Raw genomic sequence first — 21713 nt, forward strand, 5'->3', positions numbered from 1 at the left:
GGGATGGGGTGGCTGGGTGATGGATACAAGGGAGTGTATGTATTGTGGTGAACGCTGTGAATTGTGTAAGACTGATGAATGACAGACCTGTACCCCTGAAACAAATCATACATTATATGCTAATTTAAAAAAATAAAAATACATATATTAAAAAAAATGTTTAGGCTCAGGATAAGAATAAACCTGTTGTCTTAGAGGGCAAAAGGGCAAAAGGCACAAGAAAGGGACTAGCTGGATAAGAGAGGGCTGGATGAAGCTACTGAAATGGACTGAGAGTCCAGCTGGTCTAGGGAGCAGTATGGCCCCAAATGATCTGGTCTGTGATTCAGATTATATTTGTATGATAACAAATCAGACATTTTTATCTCTACCTTAAGTTTTATTTGATTTTGGTCTTACCTTGCTCACTCTGAGAGATCCTTATGTTTTTTTCTTTTTAAAGATTTATTTATTTGAGAGAGAGAGAATAAGTGGGAGGGGCAGCAGAGGGAGAGAGAATCCCAAGCAGACTCTGCGCTGAGCTCAGAGCCTGATGCAGGACTCGATCCCACGACCTTATGATCACAACCTGAGCAGAAACCAAGAGTCAGAGGCTCAACTGACTGTGTGACACAGTCGCCTTGAGAGTTCCTTATGTTTTAACTGCATGTTGGTATCTCAAGGAGGTGGGTCCACCCTTACTGCTGGCTAATGGCAATAAAGACAGTTTCCATGTTCAGGGTCTCTGAGAGACCACTGAGAAATAGCCGATCTATACTGCCCTTGCCTTGTGAAACTGTTTATAGGCTTTCTAATTTTCTAAGAAAAGCAAAAGAGCACCAAAAGCTGAATGTTCTTTGGGATTTTTATGAGACCTGAGAGTATAAAGGGAAAAAGACTGTAGGTCTGGGATTTAATTTGTCCTCAGGCTCTACTCCTGACTTAAAAAGACAAAATTACAGCTGGCAGAACAGAAAACTGGTATGATTTCCTAAATTTGTACAGTTGACTGCCCAAATAGCACTCTGAGCTCAGTAACTAAAAACCCTGGGCAGCAGCATACCAACTGTAAGCTTGTCCATCAAGCAGCGTCATGTCTCTAGAGCTGGTAACAAATGGCTCCAACTCCCAGGGAAGCTGCACTTCCCTGACTTTCTGCGAACAGCGGCTGCACACGCCAGCAGGTCAGTTCTTAACCGTCAATTCTCGTATACATGCTGCCCAAACAAGCACTTAACCATTCACTCTAGAAACCCCTGATTCACAGCCCCAAACGAAGAGCTGTGAAATTTACAAACGAAAAGTAAGGCTTCTTGGTGGCAATGTATTTAAGAGAGTCAAGTTCAATACATTGCTTTTCTTAATTCTTTTCCAAATGATAACGAAAAAATGGTTCTTTTGTCCTGAGCCAGAAATTATAAGGCCAGTTAAATACTCAAAGACATTCTTGTGGCATCTAAAAATGGGAATTTACAGGAGAGAAGAGCAGATTTGGCAACACCTCTTGACTTCTTAATTTTAGACCTGAGTCTTCAATAAATTCTAATTCTCTTCTGACATCTGTTTGACCTTGTTATCTCAGGACCCAAAGAGAATGACTGAGCATCATCAACAGATCCAATTTATGCTGCTCAAATTCATTAGTGTTTAGAGAAAATGCCAAAATAATATACCCAAGTGTGTGGACCCTACAATTGGGTTGGTGAGAATTCACTCTGTCTACCAAACCTTCTTGAATCATGAGTTCAGGTGCTATATCCAAAGAAAGGGAGGGGACCTAATTTTAAAGATAAGTCCATGGTTACTTGAAATTAAGTTGGTACCAATTTTTCTGAAGACTGCTAAAAATTAAAGAAATTTAATTTAATTAAAAAAAATAATAGAAGTCCAATCTAGGTCAGCTATATAGTTAAAGGTATTTTTAGTTCAAAAGATAAGCAACTTGAATAGACATGTACAGGAATTATAGAAACCCACTGTTTCAAGGAGGCAAAAGCTTAAAACTAAGGGTGAGGGTAGGATAAGGTATAGGGAAAGTCAATGGGATTAAATGTATGTCTTTTAACAGGTCAAGAGGAAGAATCTTAGGAGCGCCTGGATGGCTCAGCTGTTAAGCGTCTGTCTTCAGCTCAGGTCATGATCCCAGAGTCCTGGGATCAAGCCCCAGTGGGGAGTCTGCTTCTCCCTCTCCCTCAGCTCTTCCCCCTGGCTCATGCACTTTCTCTCTCGAATAAATAAACTAAATCTTAAAAAAACAAGATGGGATCAGGAGGGAGACAAACCATAAGAGACTTTAATCTCACAAAACAAACTGAAGGTTGCTGGGGGACAAAGGGGTGTATGTGGAGAGGGTGGTTAGGTTATGGACATTGGGGAGGGTATGTGTTATGGTGAGCGCTGTGAAATGTGTAAGCCTGACAATTCACAGACCTGTACCCCTGGGGCAAATAATATATTATATATTAATAAAAATAATTAATAAAAAAAGGAATTTTATCTTAGGTACCCTGGCAGATTTCAGAGAGAGAGAGAGAGAGAGAGAGAGAGAGAGGGGCATCATTCCAGAGTCAGAATCAAAGGTGGGGCAAGATACTGTAACACGGAAACCCAAGAGCAGTAACAATGCCTGAAAACCGCCATGAGAACTTAAGTTGGAGCCCATGTAGGACAGATGACAATACGGAGTGGGAAGGAATACAAAGGGTGATGGGATGAGGCTGAGGAGCTGCTACTGTTCACTGCCACCATGTGCCAGGGTTGGTGACTGCATAATTTGTGGAACTTCTTCATTCTCCACAATGACAGCCCTTAGTAGTGTTCCCATTTTACAGATGAAGGACTGAGCTTAGGTTTGGTCAGATAACTTGTCTGAAGTCACAGAGCAGAGATCTGAGCCCAGATCTCTCTGACTTCTTCACCACATGTGGCAGGACCCTCAGCCCCCGTTTTGTGGAGCTGCCCCTTCCTTCTGCAGGGAGAAGTACACGGTGGTGGGAAGAGCCTGAGACTAGAGGTCCCTTGATCTCAGTCCTACACGGACGCTCTCCTGTGCCCACCTGGCTTCAAAATGCAGCGCGGAGCCCACGGGTGCTCGGGTCCTCACCTGACGGTGCCACTGAACAGCACTGGCTCTTGAGGAATAATGGACAGCTTGCTTCGGAGGTCAGCAAGGCCAATATCACTGATTCTCACGCCATCGATCTTGATGCAGCCTCCAGATAACTCCACCAGACGGAAGAGGGCCATCCCCAGAGAGGATTTCCCTGAGGAGTCAAAAGACATGCAGAAGAGTAGCTCAATGAGCAAATTTTGTGAAAAAAGAAATTGGTTTCAAACCTCCACCACCACCCCGAGCAAAATCATCAATTTTTCTAGTTCTATTCAATTATTATTTCATCTGATTAACTAGGATGATGTAGAAAGTGATAGCCAGAAACAGAAAAAAAAATGCACTGTATATACAAATATATACATTTAAATCACACAGCTTCGGCCTGAGGAGTCTGAGGTGCTACCACACTTTCACGAGAGTAAATTAGAACAACGCCTGCTTTTCACCCTGCGAGTAGGTACACAGGCTTTCACACATCTCGGGCAAAGTGAGGAGAAAAGAGTTCTTAGAGCCAGCAGCTAGGAGCAAACGGGAGGATAAGATGTTTTCTCTCTCTCCTGTCCCCTTACCATAGGTGAGAGAGAAGCAAAACAAGACCTCCTACCATTCTTGCATAAGCACACAGGGAAGGAGTAAATATGTGTTGTAGTTGACTCTGTCATGATAAGAACTGTGATAGGAAAGTGGGTCTGAGGGGCATGTGGGTGGTCCAGTTGGTTGAATGTCTGCCTTCAGCTTGGGTCCTGATCCTGGGGTCCTGGGATGGAGCCCTGCTTTGGGCTCCCTGCTTGGCAGGGAGTCTGCTTCTCCCTCTGCCCCTCCCCCATGCTCATGCTTTCTCTAATAAATAAAATCTTAAAAAAAAAAAAAAAAGGAATCACCATACTGTAAAACAACAACAACAACAACAACAACAAGTTGTTCCACTTTTTTTTTAAATATTTTATTTATTTTATTTGACAGATAGAGATCACAAGTAGGCAGAGAGGCAAGCAGAGAGAGAGGGAAGAGGAAGCAGGCTCCCCGCTAAGCAGAGAGCCCGATGCGCAGCTCGATCCCAGGATCCTGGGATCATGACCCGAGCCGAAGGCACAGGCTTTAACCCACTGAGCCACCCAGGCGCCCCAAGTTGTTCCACTTTAACAAAAGATGCTAGCCGGGCTGGAAGACTTAATAGTTCTCTGAATCTGGACTACCTTCGCACTGATGGATACGCTAGTAAGAGAGGCCATGAAGTCCTTGTAGTGATGTCCTTGACTATGGCCTCAGCAGGGTAAGGGTCTAAGAGCCTCTGAATAAGCTTTTTAGGGTTAGAGTTTAGACTTTGTAAGTCAGGCTATTTAAATAACTACTCTATTTTTTCCTGTTTTTCTCCTGTAACTACTTATGGCTTTATAGCCCCCCCTTTTTAAAAGATTTTATTTATTTATTTGAGAGAGAGAGAACATGAGAGGTGGAAGGAGCAACGGGACAAGCAGACTCCACACTGGGCATGGACATGGGGCTCAATCTCATGGCCCTGAGATCATGACATGAGCCAAAACCGAGTCAGATGCTCAACAGACTGGGCCACCCAGGTGCCCCTGGTTTAATGAAGTCTTAATGAATAGCTCAGTCTGTCTTACCTGTGTTAAGGGGAATCACAGGAGAGGGACATCAGTCAGAGCTTTCAGGAGAGCAGGGTACCCCTGGGAGCCAATGTAGTAGAGGGAATTTGAGGGAGAAAGCAAAGAAAGAGCTTTGGGAACAGCCACCTTCCTGGACTAAAAATTCTCTGGCAGCGTAAAAACCCTACAGATATTGTATTGTTCTGACATGAAATAATTCCTTCAAACAGGAAGCAGGAAATGGCTTTTTCTTCTCTTCTTAGCAGGTTCTTTAAAGTAAACTGGCCAGAAAAGATACAAGAGGTTTGGTTTTATTTTTAATGGAAAGAAACAATTCTAGAAGAGTTTTGACAAGGAAGCAATGAGCCCCAAAAGCTGATGAGAAGTGAACCAGAGAGACTTCTTATACCAGGTGAAGTGGTCAGTAAATGAAAACAAGCCTCAGTCTTTGAAATGTTATTCGGGAAAGAAAGAGGGAAGGAAATGAATTACTCAAATCCTGACCCTAGAAATCTAAAGAGCATAGAAATAATAGGATTCTTTTTTTTTTTTTTTTAAATTCCTCAGAAGTGCTTCTTTTTTTTTTTTTAAGATTCTATTTATTTGACAGAGAGAGGTCACAAGTAGGCAGAGAGGCAGGCAGAGAGAGAGGAGGAAGCAGGCTCCCCGCTGAGCAGAGAGCCCAATGCGGGACTCGATCCCAGGACCCTGAGATCATGACCTGAGCCGAAGGCAGCGGCTCAACCCACTGAGCCACCCAGGCGCCCAGAAGTAATAGGATTCTTAAGTGCGAAGTAGAACGCCTAAAATGAGAGCCAATTCTCTACTTCTTTGCAACTGATGTCAGATCAAGAAAATAATTTCTGTCTTCAAAGAACACAGGTTCCTTTTTAGAGCTACATTAGTGTCCGATAAATACAAGGCAACACTGGCATTATGTTATAGACGACTTACATCTTTTGTGTGTTTTGACCTCACAGAAATAAGGATATCCACTGCAGTACTACTTGTAATAGTGAAAACCTGACAACCTCAGTGCCATACAACTGGAGATTGGTTAAATAAAAATTGTGGTACCTCATAAAATGGAATTTTATATCCTGCTGCATAGAATTCATGTCACAGGCTATTAATTGACATGGAAAAATATTTGGTAGATTTAAAGGCAGGCCATGAAACAGTGTGTGTAAAATGACCCCATTTTTGTAAACACATTTGTTGATAGAAAAAGTCTGACAAGGAGCACATCTGGCTCAGTTGTTTAGGTGGCTACCATTGGCTGAGGTCATTATCTCAGGGTCTGGGAGGATCTCAGCAGGGAGTCTGCTTCTCCCTGTCCCACTGTCCCTACCCCTGCCTGTGCTGTCGCTCTCTTCCAAATAAATAAATAAAATCTTAAAAAAAAGTCTGACAAGATACCCACCAAAAAATATTAATGGCAACTATCTCTGGGTAGTGGAGTTATGGGTGCTTTTCCCCTTTTGTACTTCGCTATATACTCCAATTATTCTGCATTGAGAATGTATACTTTTGTGACCAGAAATAGCACTAAGTGTAACAAAGGCAGGGTTGAGAATACACTGAGAAAATTGGCTTCAGGGAGACCTTAGCCATCACTCATTAACGTGGGGCTGATTTGAAGGCATGAGAGGGATATTCAATAAACAGTAAATCATGGGCCCCACGCTCAACTCTGATAGGTTCCAATATTTCTCCAGAGGCCTTGGCGCACTCTTACCTGATCCGGTCCGCCCCACGATACCAATCTTCTCCTTGGGTTTGATCGTGAAGGATACTTTCTTCAGAACCAGAGGGAGATTTTCTTGGTACCTCATTTCTGCATTCTCAAAGCTCACCTCTCCTTCCTGGGGCCAGTCAGGGGAGGGAGCCTTGTTCTTAATCCTGGCAGGTGCTTCCAAAGAGAGAGTCTGGGGAGACAGAAGTGGCTGGGTCAGACTGACCAGATTCTGTAGGAGCTGCAAGGCTTTCAAAGAGAAGTAAAACCCAGACAGCCACAGCAGCCACACAGAAGCAGCCACTACCCTCTTCCCTTCCCACGGAAGATGCCCTTGGCAGTAAATGCTTATCACCACTAAACCACACAGAGTGCAATGATGACTAACTACACTTCGCAGTTTACAGTGGCAGCTAAGCAGCATCTTGGGGAGGGCAGTGGCCTTCCAACTGTCTTTTGTCTTATGGAATTTCTCCACAAAACTATGGTCTTGGAGGCCAAGGGTGTGGCATGAGGCCTTCCACAGCTCCTCAAACAGACCACTTTTTATTGGAATTCTTTCAGAATACTCTACTTGAAACAAGATTCCATCATTTGAAAGCCAATGGCCTAAACCCAAAGGAAGGAAACTACTATTTACTGAACATTTCATCAGATCCTGGCATTCTGACATGTCAGTCACCCCAGGAGACATGGGCTCGAAGCCCAGTCTGCCACCAATCACTGTGTGTTCTGGACAGATCACTTCTTCACTCTAGGTCTTAATTTCTCATCTGTAAGTCACAGAGACCAGATTAGAGAATCGTGGAAATCCATTTAGCTTTTAAAATGTTGTGTTCGGGGGTGCCTGGGTGGCTCAGTGGGTTAAGGCCTCTGCCTTCAGCTCAGATCATGATCCCAGGGTCATGGGATTGAGCCCCGCATCAGGCTCTCTGCTCAGCAGAGAGCCTGCTTCTCCTCTCTCTCTGCCTGCCTCTCTGCCTCCTTGTGATCTCTGTCTGTCAAATAAATACATAAAATCTTAAAAAACAAATTCTCACTAAAATGTTGTGTTCGATGTGACTGCTTGGGTAGTTTTTGTTACCAACAGTCCCATCTTGCAATGTTTGAAAATTCTCTGGCAACTAATCACGGGACCTTACAGCTTCCTAGGGCAGTGAAAGCCACTGGTGGTGGAGCTCTGGAAGGGGTGGGGGTGTGGGGCAGGGCAGGAGGGTGGGTGGAGACTGACGTCATGAACTCCAAACTGGAAGGGCTTCATGCTGGCAGAGGCATCCAGGTTGGGCACTGGCGGTGAGAGCCAGTCCTCAGAAATGTGACTGGTTTGTGCAGGGTCCCCTCTGCTACAGTTGACCATCACCCTGACCTCTTTAGCAAGAGACTCTCACCAATAGCAATATTAAATCAAACACTACATACCCACAGATACACCCACATACTATCCACAGACATGGGCACTGGGCAAAGAAGCCAATGGATAATAAATAAAATAAAAATAAAATAAAAGGAACAGCTATTAGCAGATATCTGTCTGCCATGGATAGCTATGTGTATTCTTTCTGAGACTAAGAAAAATTCATAAGTTTAAGCAATGTTTTACAATTAATGAGGATCATTGTCAAAACAGTTCAGGGAAGCATGTCTGCTGGAAAATGCAGTTTACATGATATGCTAGTTCTCAGCAGAAAGGGTAGTTTTTCAAAACTATGTTTCTAAGTCAATTATTTGGAAATTGGGATATATTCTTCTCACATAAACCATAATCTAAATGCTGATAAGTCTTTCGGCAGTTCACAAAATATGTAACTGCTCTGAACTGAGTTACCCTTGAGACCCTTAACTACTTGTGAGTCTGCTTCTCTCTTCAGAAAACCACTTTCAGTGTCCCAGCTAGGACGTGACCTAGCCGCAAAGTGCTGTCCTGAGGTGGCACTGAAGGGTTACCGAGGGAAGGTAGGAAAAGTTGGTTCATCTCAGTATCAATGAAATTAGCTGGTTTCTAAACCAGGAATGCAGTTCAGAATTGGCCATGGAGCTTCCAAAACGTCAGATGCCTGGTTCAACGGTATCAGATCAGATCGACGGTATCAGAATCTCCAGAGATGAGGCCCGCATCTGTCTCTACCTAGAGTTCAGTGGGGGATACCAACAGCCATCCTTGGTTAAGGACAAATGAACTAGGGGCCCTTGGGGGGCTCAGTCTGTTAAGCGTCTGCCATTGGCTTAAGTCATGATCCCGGGTTCTGGGATGGAGTCCCACACTGGGCTCCCCGCTCAGTGGGGAATCTGCTTCTCCCTCTGCCTCTCCTCCAGCTTATGTGCTCTCTGTCTCTCAAATGAATAAATAAAATCTTCAAAAAGAAAAAAAAGAACAAGTGAACTAGAATAAGATTTTAAAAACTACATGGTTATATACCGCATAAAGGAAATGAACTACATTCTTAGACACAATTCATAAAAACATTTAGAAAGTCTTAGGATAATCTCTTCTCCATTGCACACAGGCTGAAGAGACTGCTGGTCCTCGCCTGTGAGAAAACAAGCATCCTCCTTGCAACTCCACCTGAGGCAGCAAAAGGGTAAAAGGACCCCACAAAGGATCAAGATCACAGTAAAAGGCTTTCGCATCCTGACCTTGATGTAGTGGTTGATCCTCTCCACTGAGGTGAAGCGGGCTTCTGTCTCGGAGGCCAGTCTGACAGTGAACTGGAACAGCCCGGTTAACTGATAATGGAAAGCAAAATCCAGGAAGGAATTCATTATGAATACATGTCAGGCCAATGCTAGAAAACCTCTTCCACCTAGGGGATTACAGCTCAATACCCCAACGAGCTGGGCACCTGCAGCAGCTAGTTGAACAGACTGAGTCATTCTCAAAATGTTTAACACAATGGCCATTATCCCCCAATCAACAGCAATTCTCAGTGAAGGCAGGTGGCATTGTGGGACTACTGGCACTGACCCCCCCCCCCCCCCCCCGCCTCCGAGGGCTTTCCATCCATCTTTACACTTCCAACACATACATCTGCAGCCGAACAACTTCTGGGCTTCCTTCCGAGCAGCCCGCACCTGCTCGGGCAGTCACAACTAATGGAGAGATGTATTTCCCCGAGACCAACTAGTGAAATCTACATTTCACTAGTAGGGCATCTCAGACTGAGGACCCTGAATCCCACTACAGAGAACACATATCCTTCCCCTTCCAGTGATCAAGTAATTCTATATAACTTGGACAGACATCTTTGGGAATCTGCAAAGATACATGAGCTCTTCTTGGTTTTCTTTGCCTACTTACTTGTTTTGGTCTTTCCAATATGGAAAAATGTCAGACACATACAGCAGTCGAAAGGACAGTATAATGAACTGCATGACCTTAAGAACCTGTCAACTTAGAGACAATATTGTTTCGTCTATAGCACACCACCTCTCTGCACCCCTCATGGGAAAGCAGATCCTAGACATCTTATCCTTTCAACCTTAAATATTTTAGCTTGCATCCTTCTAACATATAAAGACTCTTTAAAAACATAATACATTGTCCAATACCATGATGACATCTTAAAAATTAGTAATAATTCCTTAACATCTTAAAATACTTAGTGCTCAAGTTCCCAACGGTTTTCTGAGCTATTTAAAGAAATACCCATAAACCATCCCTAGCAGCCGGATCTACATATGTAACAGTTTTGGGAAAATCTGGGGCCTGAAAATAAAATGCATGTAAGAAGCATAATGAGAACACAGTATTTATAAGAAGACCAGGAAGAGGCCAGAGATGAGAGGGTGGTGAACACAGAAACCTGTAATTAAGAAACCATTTTCAAAATCGTGTCTATTTCTAAATAAATGGCACCTATTTCTTAAACACGTGTAACCAACTTAAATCCCTTTGTTCCTATATAACACTCATACCTCTCTCCCATCTTCCCCGCCCCGGCCAAGTCCAGGCTGTCACTAAGAAGGCAGGTGGGCAGAAGCTCTAGGAGTCTCAAAGGCTAAGGCAGAACCCCCTACCATGCCTCTCCTAGGCCAGCACAGGACTCCAGTGAGCATAAGTTCCATCCCGAGACTGACCTGGACGGCATAGGAGATGGCAAGACCCGAGTAGGCGGGGGGAATCTGCCCGTGCATAAGAACGATCATCAGCCCGGTGGTGGTGATCAGGGCAATGCTGATCAGGTCCAGCCGCACAGCCAGCCACCGCATTGCACACGTGAACAGGAAGAAAGGACCTTGGTTGTTATCCAGGAGCTCCTGGTACCTGTGAGGGCGACAGAACACCTGACAGGGAAACAAAGTACCACAGCACCCTGAGAGCGGGTGACGTCACAGCTCTGGTGGGAATTACGGATGGAGGGACAACTTGTGAGTACTTCCTGTCTGTCATTAGGAGGAGGATACGGAAATCAAAGGATTACAGAGTATTCCAGGCTCTGCACACAGGACGACTTGGGGTTTTCTAGTTTTACCCCTTCAAAGAAACATGTTCCAAGATGTTAGGGAAAAACATGTTAATGACAGAATAAATGCACAGGGAAAGGACACCAAATAAGAGGCTGGCTAAGCTTTAGAAAAATGTCTTAGGTCAGGGGTTCCTTCCTCAAGGAGACAGGCTACACAGGCAAACTGCAGAAATGCCCTCAGACCTGGAAGATAAACTCAAAGACTGAAAATGGCGAAGTGGAAAACGTCTGCTGATGCACTGCTGTTGGGCAAAATGGTACTTGTTTCCAAGGCTGTGGAGCACAGAACCACAGCAAAAACCACAGCAAAAGAGACCTGGATAACCTCTGCCACTGAAGGAGGGAGACACGACTGTCACCAGGGGTCCTAGAGAGTGGATCAGACCCCATCCAAAGGCCTGGGTGTCACATACACATATAGTTAGAACCCCAGAGCAGGAAGTCCTGCCAGGCAAATGTATTTTGTTTAAAAACAAAAAACAAAAAACAAAAAACCTCTCTTCCTCTTTATATAAGATATTTGGAGAAAATTTAGGAAATGCAGTAAAGAAAATATAGTATTCTCACCATTCAGGGTTAACAGTCTGCCATATCTTCTCCCAGCATTTTTTCCAATATACTTAAATATATGTGTGTATGCACATACACATGCATGGAGTCTATTTTACTGTTCTTCTCTTAAAGCGAGGATTATTTTTCTGAGTCGTTTAACCTGAACTTTTTTTTTTTTTTTTAAAGATTTTATTTATTTATTTGAGAGAGAGAGACAGTGAGAGAGAGCACGAGCGAGGAGAAGGTCAGAGAGCGAAGCAGACTCCCCATGGAGCTGGGAGCCTGATGCGGGACTCGATCCCGGGACTCCAGGATCACGCCCTGAGCCGAAGGCAGTCGTCCAACCAACTGAGCCACCCAGGCGTCCCTGAACTTTTTTTTTTTTTAAAAGATTTTATTTATTTATTTGACAGAGAGAGATCACAAGTAGGCAGAGAGGCAGGCAGAGAGAGAGAGGAGGAAGCAGGCTCCCTGCCGAGCAGAGAGCCCGATGCGGGACTCGATCCCAGGACCCTGAGATCATGACCTGAGCTGAAGGCAGCGGCTTAACCCACTGAGCCACACAGGCGCCCTAACCTCAACTTTTTAATTTAAATTTGATTATTAATATAAATGCATTAATTTCAGAGGCAGAGTTCAGTGATTCATCAGTTACGTATAACATCCAGTGCTCATTACATCATATGCCTTCCTTAACGCCCATCACCCTGTTACCCCACCCAACTCCCCTCCAGCAACCCTCAGTTTGTCTCCTATGGTTGAGAGTCTTTCATGGTGGGGCGCCTGGGTGGCTCAGAGGGTTAAGCCTCTGCCTTCAGCTCAGGTCATGGTCTCAAGGTCCTGAGATGGAGCCCCGTATCAGGCTCTCTGCTCAGCTAGGAGCCTACTTCTCCTCGCCCCCCCACCCGCCTCTCTGCCTACTTATGATCTCTCTGGGTGTGTTAAATAAAAATCTTTAAAAAAAAAAACCACCTCTCATGGTTTGTCTCCCTCTCTGATTTCACCTTGTTTTATTTTTTCCTCTCTTCCCCTATATGCATCTGTCTTATTTCTTAAATTCCACATACAAGTGAAATATAATTGTCTTTCTCTGACTGACTTATTTCATTTAGCATAATACCCTCTAGTTCCATCCATGTCGTTGCAAATGGCAAGATTTCTTTTCTTTTTTTGATGGCTGAGTAATATTCCGTTGTATATATATATACCACATCTTCTTGATCCATTCATCTCTCAGTAGACATCTGGGCTCTTTCCATAGTTTGGCTATTGTGGACAGTGCTGCTATAAACATTGGGGTGCAGGTGCCCCTTCAGAATACTATATTTGTATTTTTGGGGTAAATACCCAGTAAAGAAATTGCTGAGTCATACGGTAACTCTATTTTCAACTTTTGAGGCCCTTTTTTGGGGGGAAGGGGAGATTAAGAGAGCAAGTTGGGGTTGGGGAGGAGGGACAGAGGGAGAGGGAGAGAGAATCCCAACCAGGCTCTAGGCCCAGCAAAGAGCCAGACGTGGGACTTGGTCTCAAGATTATGACCTCAGCCAAAATCAAGAGTCAGACACTCAACCGACTGAGCTATCCAGGCACCCCTAAACTAAACTTTCTATTCTAGATTTTCTTTTTAAAATTAATTACTTAATTTTTGGAACAGACATTAATTAGCTTTTGGAATAGACAATATATGCATAGGATAGAATATCTATATGGCATAAAAAGTTTTACCAAGAGAAGTCAGTTTCCGTCCTGCCCATGGAGCTATTCAGTTCCCCTCTCCAGCGGCAACTAGTACTTCCTGCATATCCTTTCAGACATGTTCTAAATGTTATAGGTACAAACACATACGTAAAAGGGAACATACCACATATGGTGTGTATGTGGTATGGTAAAGTGTGATGACATAAACACACTTTGTACCTTGCTCTTTCCCAAATGTATTTTAGAGATCATTCCATATCAGTACCTATAGAACTCGTCCCATTCTTTTTTAAGATCTACCTATTTGAGAGAGAAAGCGTGCGCACGAGTGGTGGGTCGGGGCAGTGAGAGGGAAAGAATCTCCAGCAGATTCCCCATTGAGCACAGAGCCCAATCAATGCAGGGCTCGATCTCACAACCCTGACATTTTGACCTGAGCCGAAATCAAGAGTCAGATGCTTAACCCACTGAGCCACCCAGCCGGGCCCATCTCATTCTTTTTAAGGTCCACGTAATATTCCATATGGGGGGACCAGAGCTTATATACCCAGCTCTCTCTGGAAGGACATTTAAGTTAGTTCCAATCTTGTTAATACAAATCTCCACAATGACTATGTACATAAATCTCTCAACTAAATAATATTCAGGAGCTAAAATATCAGTCTAATGTCAATGACCATCACTGTTCCAAAAAAAAAAAAAAAAAGGAAAGAAAGAAAAGAAAAGAAAACCTCCTTCAAACATGCCATTTGGAGCACAAAGCCAATAGCCTCCAAACCTATGTTTTTGCCTTCTCATTTGCTTAGAAAGGAGTTCCAGCAAGTGAGTGAATTTTAGCCAGAGACCATTGTACCAATAATACTCTCGGTAATGAGCTTTACAATCTCCAACTCTGGCCTTACAGGGCCTCTTAGACTTATTCAATGCTGGGATGCTGACTCCCCTTTGCACCCTCCGGCCGCCATCAGCACTGACCTGTGCAGAAATTCCTGCCCTTTGTTGTAGGCATGGATGGTGGCAAGGCCCTGTATGCTGGATGTGATGTGGGAGAGGAAGGGGGACTGTGTGATATTGTCCAGACGTTTCAGCTCTCGAATCAGGACCCTAGAGAGAGAACGAGTTCTGAGTCACAGCGGTAGACAACCCTGGCTTTATCCCTGGAAGACATGAACATCTCTTGTTTACCTGGAAACAATGTGCAGAACTGAGAAGAGGATGAAGAGGGGCCCCACCGCCACCAGGAACCACGGGAAAACCCCAGCGATCATTCCAACACAGAAGAACACAAGGATGACATTCTGGATGAACATCTCGGCCTGGAACGGCAGGCGTACATCGACTGGGGAGACAACAAGGGAACAAATGTCAGACAGCTGGGATCTACACACAGGAAAAATGAGACTGCAGTTTTTAAAAAACACAAAGAGGTTCCACAAACTATCTGAACTGTATGTGTTGTCTTTCAAAGCAGAGAAAAATCTAGAAACCTGGTTGATCTAATTCTTCTTGTCCCAAGGAAATCTAAATGATCTTTCTCCCCCAGGCCCTCTCCTGGGTTTAAGAGGCAACCCAACCCCTTTAAACGATTTTCTCTTTAAAAGTAATATATGTTTGTTGCAAAATATTTGGAAAATAAATATGCAAGAAGGAAACACAATTTTTAGTCTTACCAATACTAATAAACTGCTGTAACATTTGAGAAAGTTTTTACTATGGAAAAATTTAAGCATACACAAAAATCAAAAGAAGAGCGTAGAACCTTCAAAAGTTAAGAACATTTTCTTCATTTCCTCTGGACTATCTCCTCACTCCCCACCTCCCCCGCCTTTTTTTTGGCTGAAATATCTTCATGAAAATCTCAGACATGTCCTTAGCACCGATTTTTTTCTTTCCACCTTTTCTCCATTTATTTGAGTGCCTGTGGGTGTGTACACATTAGTTCTGTGGATCAGTGATGGTTCTGATCCCTTGTTACCTCCAGCCACAGCTTTACATTGGCTTTATCAGCATCTAAACAAATGCCCCTGGAGGCAGCCCACGGGTGATAGTTAAAAGCATTACCCTGAGGCTGAAAAGGTCTGGGCTCAGTTCCCAGTTTTGTTATCTAATAGCTGTGTACTTTTGGGCAGGTTATTTAATCTTTCTGGACATCAACTTTCCCCTGTATTCAGTGGGTCAATCAATACCCATCCCACAGGGCTCTGGTGAGGATGAAGATAATGTATCTAGAACCTCTGGCACACGGCTGGTTACACAGGAAGCCTACGGTAAATGTCAGGGGCCATCACTATTATTCTGGGCTATGAGAGGGAGCGGAGTTCTGGTGCTGGCACAGCCCATGCGGCACCCAGAAAACCTGCCAGAGGTTGTAAGTGTCCAGGAACCAACGTGCCACCCCCAAAGTAAACATGTTTTGGAATCTCAGATCCTCCCATACAAAGTATTTATGCCAACTCCAGCCTCTGGACTTGTTTTCGGCTTAAGTGAGGTCAGATGGGAACTTAGATGACAGGTGAAAAAAAATCAAGTGGGTCCTTAGCTCAAATACAAGCTGCAACCTGGAGAAAAGTCTAAAACTAAACTGGTCCTGGTGTGGCCCCCAGCAGAACGTAAGGATGGACAGATGGGCATGCCTGGAGGGTCATCTAGAAGGCTGCAGAGCACAGGGAGCTACAGCTTGTGGCCCAGTGCACAAATGAAGCCATGAGAAATACCTTCATCCATGTCTTTGGAAAACCTGTTGAGAATCCTCCCCGTGGGGGTGGTGTCAAAAAACTTCATAGGGCTTCGAAGGATCCTTCGGAAAAGTTCGTCATGGAGCCGGGAGGAGGCTCGCAGTGTGCCCTGAGGAGTAGAGGACAAAGTGATCAGGGCCCAGTGACCCAGGGACTCTCCAGACTCAGCTCCTGTCTATCCAGGCCACAGCTCCAGGGGACATGCCCTTGCAAAGCTGGAGAAGGGCAAACGGTCACAGAAGCAAGAGGTGGGGACTCAGAAGAGGCTGAGGCTAAAGGGATACAGGTCACTTCAGCTAGGGCTGCCCTGCTTCAGAGGGGCTCCCCTGCTCTGAATTAATCTGAGAGAGGCTGACCACAGTCACTAGGGAGAGTAGACATAGAAGCCACCGCTGCATACCTTGACGAAGACAACTCCTCGAATGGCTTTCAGGATCAGCATGACGGCCATGGAGAGGGCATAGATGCTGGCATAGTACTGCATGTGAGGGTTGTCCTTCATGCTGCTGCTCACAAACGTCTTGTTCCCATGTGTCACTGTGGTGTTCTGTTTGGAGGCAAGGCTCTGTGAGGCAGGACTCCTAAGGACAGCCAAGAACTCCTTCTCAGGGTCATTCTCAGCTCCAAGGAGGGGCAGGATAATGGCAGTGGGGCCTAGCTGTGATGAACACAAGGCAGGCTTTGCCTCCCAACTTCTCTTTTTTCTAGTGGAGGAGGGCAGATGGCCTACAGGTGTCCTGCTGCTAACGTGAATTGGTCAGGGATCAACTATCCTGTGAGGCCACATGAGGGGCTTATTTTTTCATCCTGGGTAATCCCCACTCATGAGTTCTTTCCAGCCAAAATTAGAGCAGTTTCCCCAAGAAGAGGCAGAGAATACAAAGGAACAGCCACATCCCGAGACATATAATTTTCCTATTAACGAGGAACCTTACCCCACTTCCTTGTTTGATCCAGTAACTCAACCACCAATTGCTGAAGGCGGTGCTGCCCACATTCAGCATGAAAAGGGATATGATGACCAGGAAAGCCAAGGGGCCCCCCGCGGCCTGGATATAGACACCATACACTGACCAGGGCACTGAACCCTGCCCCTTCTCTTCCAGTTGCACCAGCTGCCCTAAGTAAGGAAAAAACAAAACAGAAACATGAACTCAGCAGGAAAGAGCTACTTTTCCAAAACTAAGTCACCTACAGAAGCGCAAAATCAAAGAAAACCTGTAGTTTCACATGGGTCTATATTAGAATTCTTTCATCCTTACTAGAATATTCTTCCACTGAACATTTACTAAGCACCACTATGCCCTGGGCCCAGGATGAGGCCCTGAAGCAGCAGCAAAGACCCTTAAGACCATGTCCCTGCTCTTAAGGTCTGGTGGAGGGTCCTTCCGCAGTCTGGCAGGAGACACACAGATAGAATAAACACATAATGGCAATAAAATATGCTAAAATGCAATGCTGGAGATGTATGCAAGGCAGCATGGGAACACCCAGTAGTAACCTAACCTCTTGGGGGAGCAGTTTCAGAAAAATTTTCTGCTCTCTCTATGGTCTCAAAAGGTATGCCAGCACTGACCCGGTGAGGAAAAGGTGGGCACTGCCCCAGAAGTGGGAAAACAGCCAGCCAATTCAGCAAGGCCGGACCAGTAGTAAGTGCACCTAATAGGCGGCAGGAGACACGGTTGACTACAGAGGCCGTGGTCAGAGGACAAAGGCATCTCAACTTCATCCTTCAGACAAGAACTTCTTAGGAGAATGGGCTACGCGTGTGCGGAGGTTTGAATCCCAGACTACAGATCTCTGGATGGTCGGAGAAGTCTCGTCCATGCGTCCCAGTGCCCCGTACACTACAGGCATTTTCTATACGTGCGCTATCAGGACCAAGATGAGGAAACGCTGCTGTGAAATGGGAGGCCCTGAAAGACTTCCCATGGGAAAGTGAGTTGGTGGGTCTCCCGTTTTTAACTAGACCTCTCAGCTGTCTGCATGGGGGACAGATTTAAAAAGATGCATCTCTAACACTCTAGCTGCACCATGGTGGGGCTAGAACCAGGGTCGTGGCCCTGGGGTTGGAGGTTTGGAGGTAAATTCAGTAGGCCATGGTGACTGGCTGACGAGGAGTGAGAGGCTCAAATGGGTACCTCCTGAGAGCTCCCTGGGTTGGGGGGGGTGGTCAGGTGACTTAGGCTGATGGACTAACACAGAGAAACAGCCCTCCAAAAAGCCAGAGTCTCTGTATCACGGGCAACGTCCAATTATCTTGGAATAAGCTTCACGTGCCTGGAGGACATGAAGACATTTTTTTTTTTTAAAGATTTTATTTATTTATTTGACAGACAGAGATCACAAGTAGGCAGAGAGGCAGACAGAGAGAGAAGGGGAAGCAGGCTCCCCGTGGAGCAGAGAGCCCGATGCGGGGCTCGATCCCAGGACTCGAGGATCACGACCCTAGCCGAAGGCAGAGGCCTCAACCCACTGAGCCACCCAGAGTATCCAGGTCAGGGTTCTACTACTGATGCCAGGGACTTAGATGACTCAGCCTTCTGGGCTGTTTTGCCAGTGTACAAGTATCTCAAATCACACCCAATTCAGAATCTCCTGCCCGGTTTATGGAAAGGAAGGGGAGTGGCGGAAAGGAAGGAGAGTGGTGGTGTGGTGGGCGCTAAATCAGGAGGGTCAACTGCTCCCATCAAACATTTGTGTAGTTTCAAGAACAAGGAACTGAAGACAGGCCCTGGCCAAAGTCTGGATTCCTAATGTGAGGTGACCTCACAAAAGAGAGTTTCACCGCAGGGCTGTGCTCTTTGTTCTTTCCCTCCAGGAAACTGATAAACACAGCTGAAAATTCACAAAGGTGAAAATGCCTGAGGCATTATAAATAGTTTTCCTAAGTCTCAATATTTGCTTTAGTTGATAAGATAAAGGATTTAAGAAACCCGGAGCCAGACCTCCGGCCAGCGAAAGCCGGCCAGTGAAAGCTGAGCAGTAAAAACCTGTGCTGTAACTCTTCAGCCCCGCCCAGCTGAAGCCTCATCAGAAAAAGCCAGGAGGGTATCATTCTAACAGGGGAGCTACTGAAGATGGAGGCACTGCTGGTGCCGGAACATCTCTGCCTGGACTGGCACTGATTTTTATTTTATTTTTAAGATTTTTATTTTTTTATTTACTTTTATTTTTTAAAGATTTTATTTATTTATTTGACAGAGAGAGATCACAAGTAGGCGGGGGTGGGGGGTGGGGTGGGAAGCAGGTTCCCCGCTGAACAGAGAGCCCAGTGCAGGGCTCCATCCCAGGTCCCTGAGACCATGACCAGAGTCAAAGGCAGAGGCTTAACCCACTGAGCCACCCAGGTGCTTCAAGATTTTTATTTTTAAATGATCTCTACACCTGACGTGGGGCTTGAACCAGCTTGATTCCAGGACTCCGGGATCATGACCCAAGCCAAAGGCATGATGTTTAAACAGCAGATGTAAGGGGCACTCCCCACCCCACCCATGCTTGCTCTCTCTCTCTCTCTGAAATAAAATCTTTTAAAAAAATAAATAAAGAGCACAGGCGAATCACAGGAGGACGGGTGTACCTCTAATCATCATTCCATTTCTCCTTACTCAAGATGACTCAGCTATGATCACAGACACAACCCACAGTGCATAGAGAAGGCAAAATATTAAATAAAGGTCATTCTTAACTGCTTTGGTCTGTTTAAGCAAACAGAAGGGGCCTCCCAATATTATACAAGAATTTGTTATTCCAGAAACACAAGGCCAGAGACTCCACAACACACAATGCTGTCAAACATTATGAATTACCACTTGGCATACTTTCCGATAAACTTTAATGACAAATCTAAAATCTCATAAAAGGTCATTACCTTCCTCGGGTTTCACTGCTTTCTCCTTCTTTACTGATCCTGTTTTAGGACCTTTGTCTTGTGATTTCTTCTGTGAACCACTGGTTTCTTTTTTCGAATTAATCTAATATTAAAAAAAAAAAGTGTCACTGGTTACAATATGGCCATTCAGACCAATGTCCACAGGACATACTGGAGAGTCATCTTCAAGCTGCTGCTATTCTTGAGAAGAGATACACCCAACCTCTTAAAAGGGCCACTTTCTTGTGCTTCCTCAAGTCCTTCTGTCCTTGAGAGCTGGGTTCCTATCCTGTTATTTCATCGACATTGCTCTTCCCAATGCTCTCCTCCCCTCCCAACTTGCCCAAAGTATTAGGGCTGAGGTCATTTCCTTTCCTCTCATCTCTGATCTCCACATCACTAAATCCAATCATACATCTGACCATTTCCCACTGCTACCACCGGATACACTCAAACTCCGCCTGGTTTTGCAAAACCTCCACATTCTGGCCCTAGCCTACCTCCATATGTTCCTCTCCTATTCCCGTGGCTTCTACTCTCCAGCCACACTGGATTTCACACCATTCCTCACACCACACTGCCATTCCCCACTTCTGGGCCTCTGTCCACCCTGGTTCTTCACTTGGAATGCCCCTCCCCTCACCCTAACTCAGTTACAGTTGTTCCCCATTCAGAGGGAGTCAAATTTTAAATCCTTCCTGAGGCAACTTAGACTCCTGTAGGATGAATTCACAGCTTCCCCTGTTCTCCCAGGCACTGGGTTTGGACTCTGTGATAGCATGTTGCTGCAAACGTGAGCTGGTGTTACAGTTCCCTGTAAGAGCATAAGAGCATCAGTCTTCCCTAGGAGACCACGAGCCCCTCAAGGATGAGATGACATCTGACTCATGGTGGTAACCAATACCAGCTCTAGCACCAAGCACTGCCCACAATAGGGCATAAAGGGACTTCATAAACATTCACCAGATTGAACCTGAGATAATTGAGGCTACATGCTCCCATTCTGAAGGTCTTCTTATTATTTTTATATAAAAAATTCCCTTAATATAGTTCACATTTATTTCTTAAAAGATTTTACTTTTATGTAGTCTCTACACCCAATGTGGGGCTCAAACCTATAACCCCAAGGTGCCTGGGTAGCATAGTCGACTGAGCATCTGACTCTTGGTTTCCACTTAGGCCATGATCTGAGGGTCATGGGATCGAACCCCAAGTTGGGCTCTGTGCTCAGTGGGGACTCTGCTTGGGATTCTCTCTCCCTTTCCCTCTGCACTCTCTCTCTCTCAAATAAATAAATCTTTAAAAAAACAAAACAAGACTACAACCTTGAGATCAACAGTCCCGTGCTCTACTGACTAAGTCAGTAGAGGCATCTGACTAAGGCATCCTGAGCTTACTACATTTAATTCTATGTCCTTGTCAGCTTGCTCTTCAACTAGGCTTTTTAAACTGACAGTGAAAAAAACCCCAGAAAACAACGTAAAATTTAAAGTCATGACAGAACACAAGATGGGGATCTAAGTTTTGTATTCACTGTTGTGTGTGAATAAATGCACTAAAGAGAAAATGATCATTTGCTGGCCACTTACTAATGTAAGATTACATATTATTTCATTTAACTATGCAACAACTCTAAGAAGCAGGTGTCATCCCCATTTTTTTAAAAGGATTTTATTTATTTATCTGAGAGAGAGAATGAGAGCCAGTGAGCACGAGAGGGTTATGTTCAGAGAGAGAAGCAGACCACCCGCTAAGCAGGAAGTCCAATGCGGGACTTGATCCCGGCACTCCAGGATCATGACCTGAGCTGAAGGTAGATGCTTAACCGACTGAGCTACCCAGGCGCCCTGCCACCCCCATTTTTAAGATGAGGAAACCGAAGCTCGGGAAAGTTAAGTGATGTTCCTAAGGTGTGCTCTCTCTGCTGCAGTCCACTGACTCTCAATATTCTTTTGCTCCTC

The 21713-nt window shown here is 44.9% G+C and overlaps 1 protein-coding gene across 1 annotated transcript in view; it reads right to left on the bottom strand.

Annotated features, from left to right (window-relative positions):
* ABCC5 (ATP binding cassette subfamily C member 5) overlaps positions 1-21713 on the bottom strand; it is an 88240-nt gene that overhangs the window by 12467 nt on the left and 54060 nt on the right. The window contains exons 17-26 of the mRNA XM_044251876.1: positions 19753-19855; positions 16817-17001; positions 16282-16428; positions 15861-15990; positions 14332-14485; positions 14122-14250; positions 10508-10694; positions 9068-9157; positions 6437-6626; positions 3083-3242 (exon numbers count right to left, since the gene is read on the bottom strand). Of these exons, the coding sequence (XP_044107811.1) occupies positions 3083-3242; positions 6437-6626; positions 9068-9157; positions 10508-10694; positions 14122-14250; positions 14332-14485; positions 15861-15990; positions 16282-16428; positions 16817-17001; positions 19753-19855 (1475 nt within the window). The remainder of the gene's footprint in view (positions 1-3082; positions 3243-6436; positions 6627-9067; positions 9158-10507; positions 10695-14121; positions 14251-14331; positions 14486-15860; positions 15991-16281; positions 16429-16816; positions 17002-19752; positions 19856-21713) is intronic.

The sequence above is a fragment of the Neovison vison genome, chromosome 6 (genome assembly GCF_020171115.1).
Source record: "Neovison vison isolate M4711 chromosome 6, ASM_NN_V1, whole genome shotgun sequence".
Taxonomy (NCBI): Eukaryota; Metazoa; Chordata; class Mammalia; order Carnivora; family Mustelidae; genus Neogale; species Neogale vison.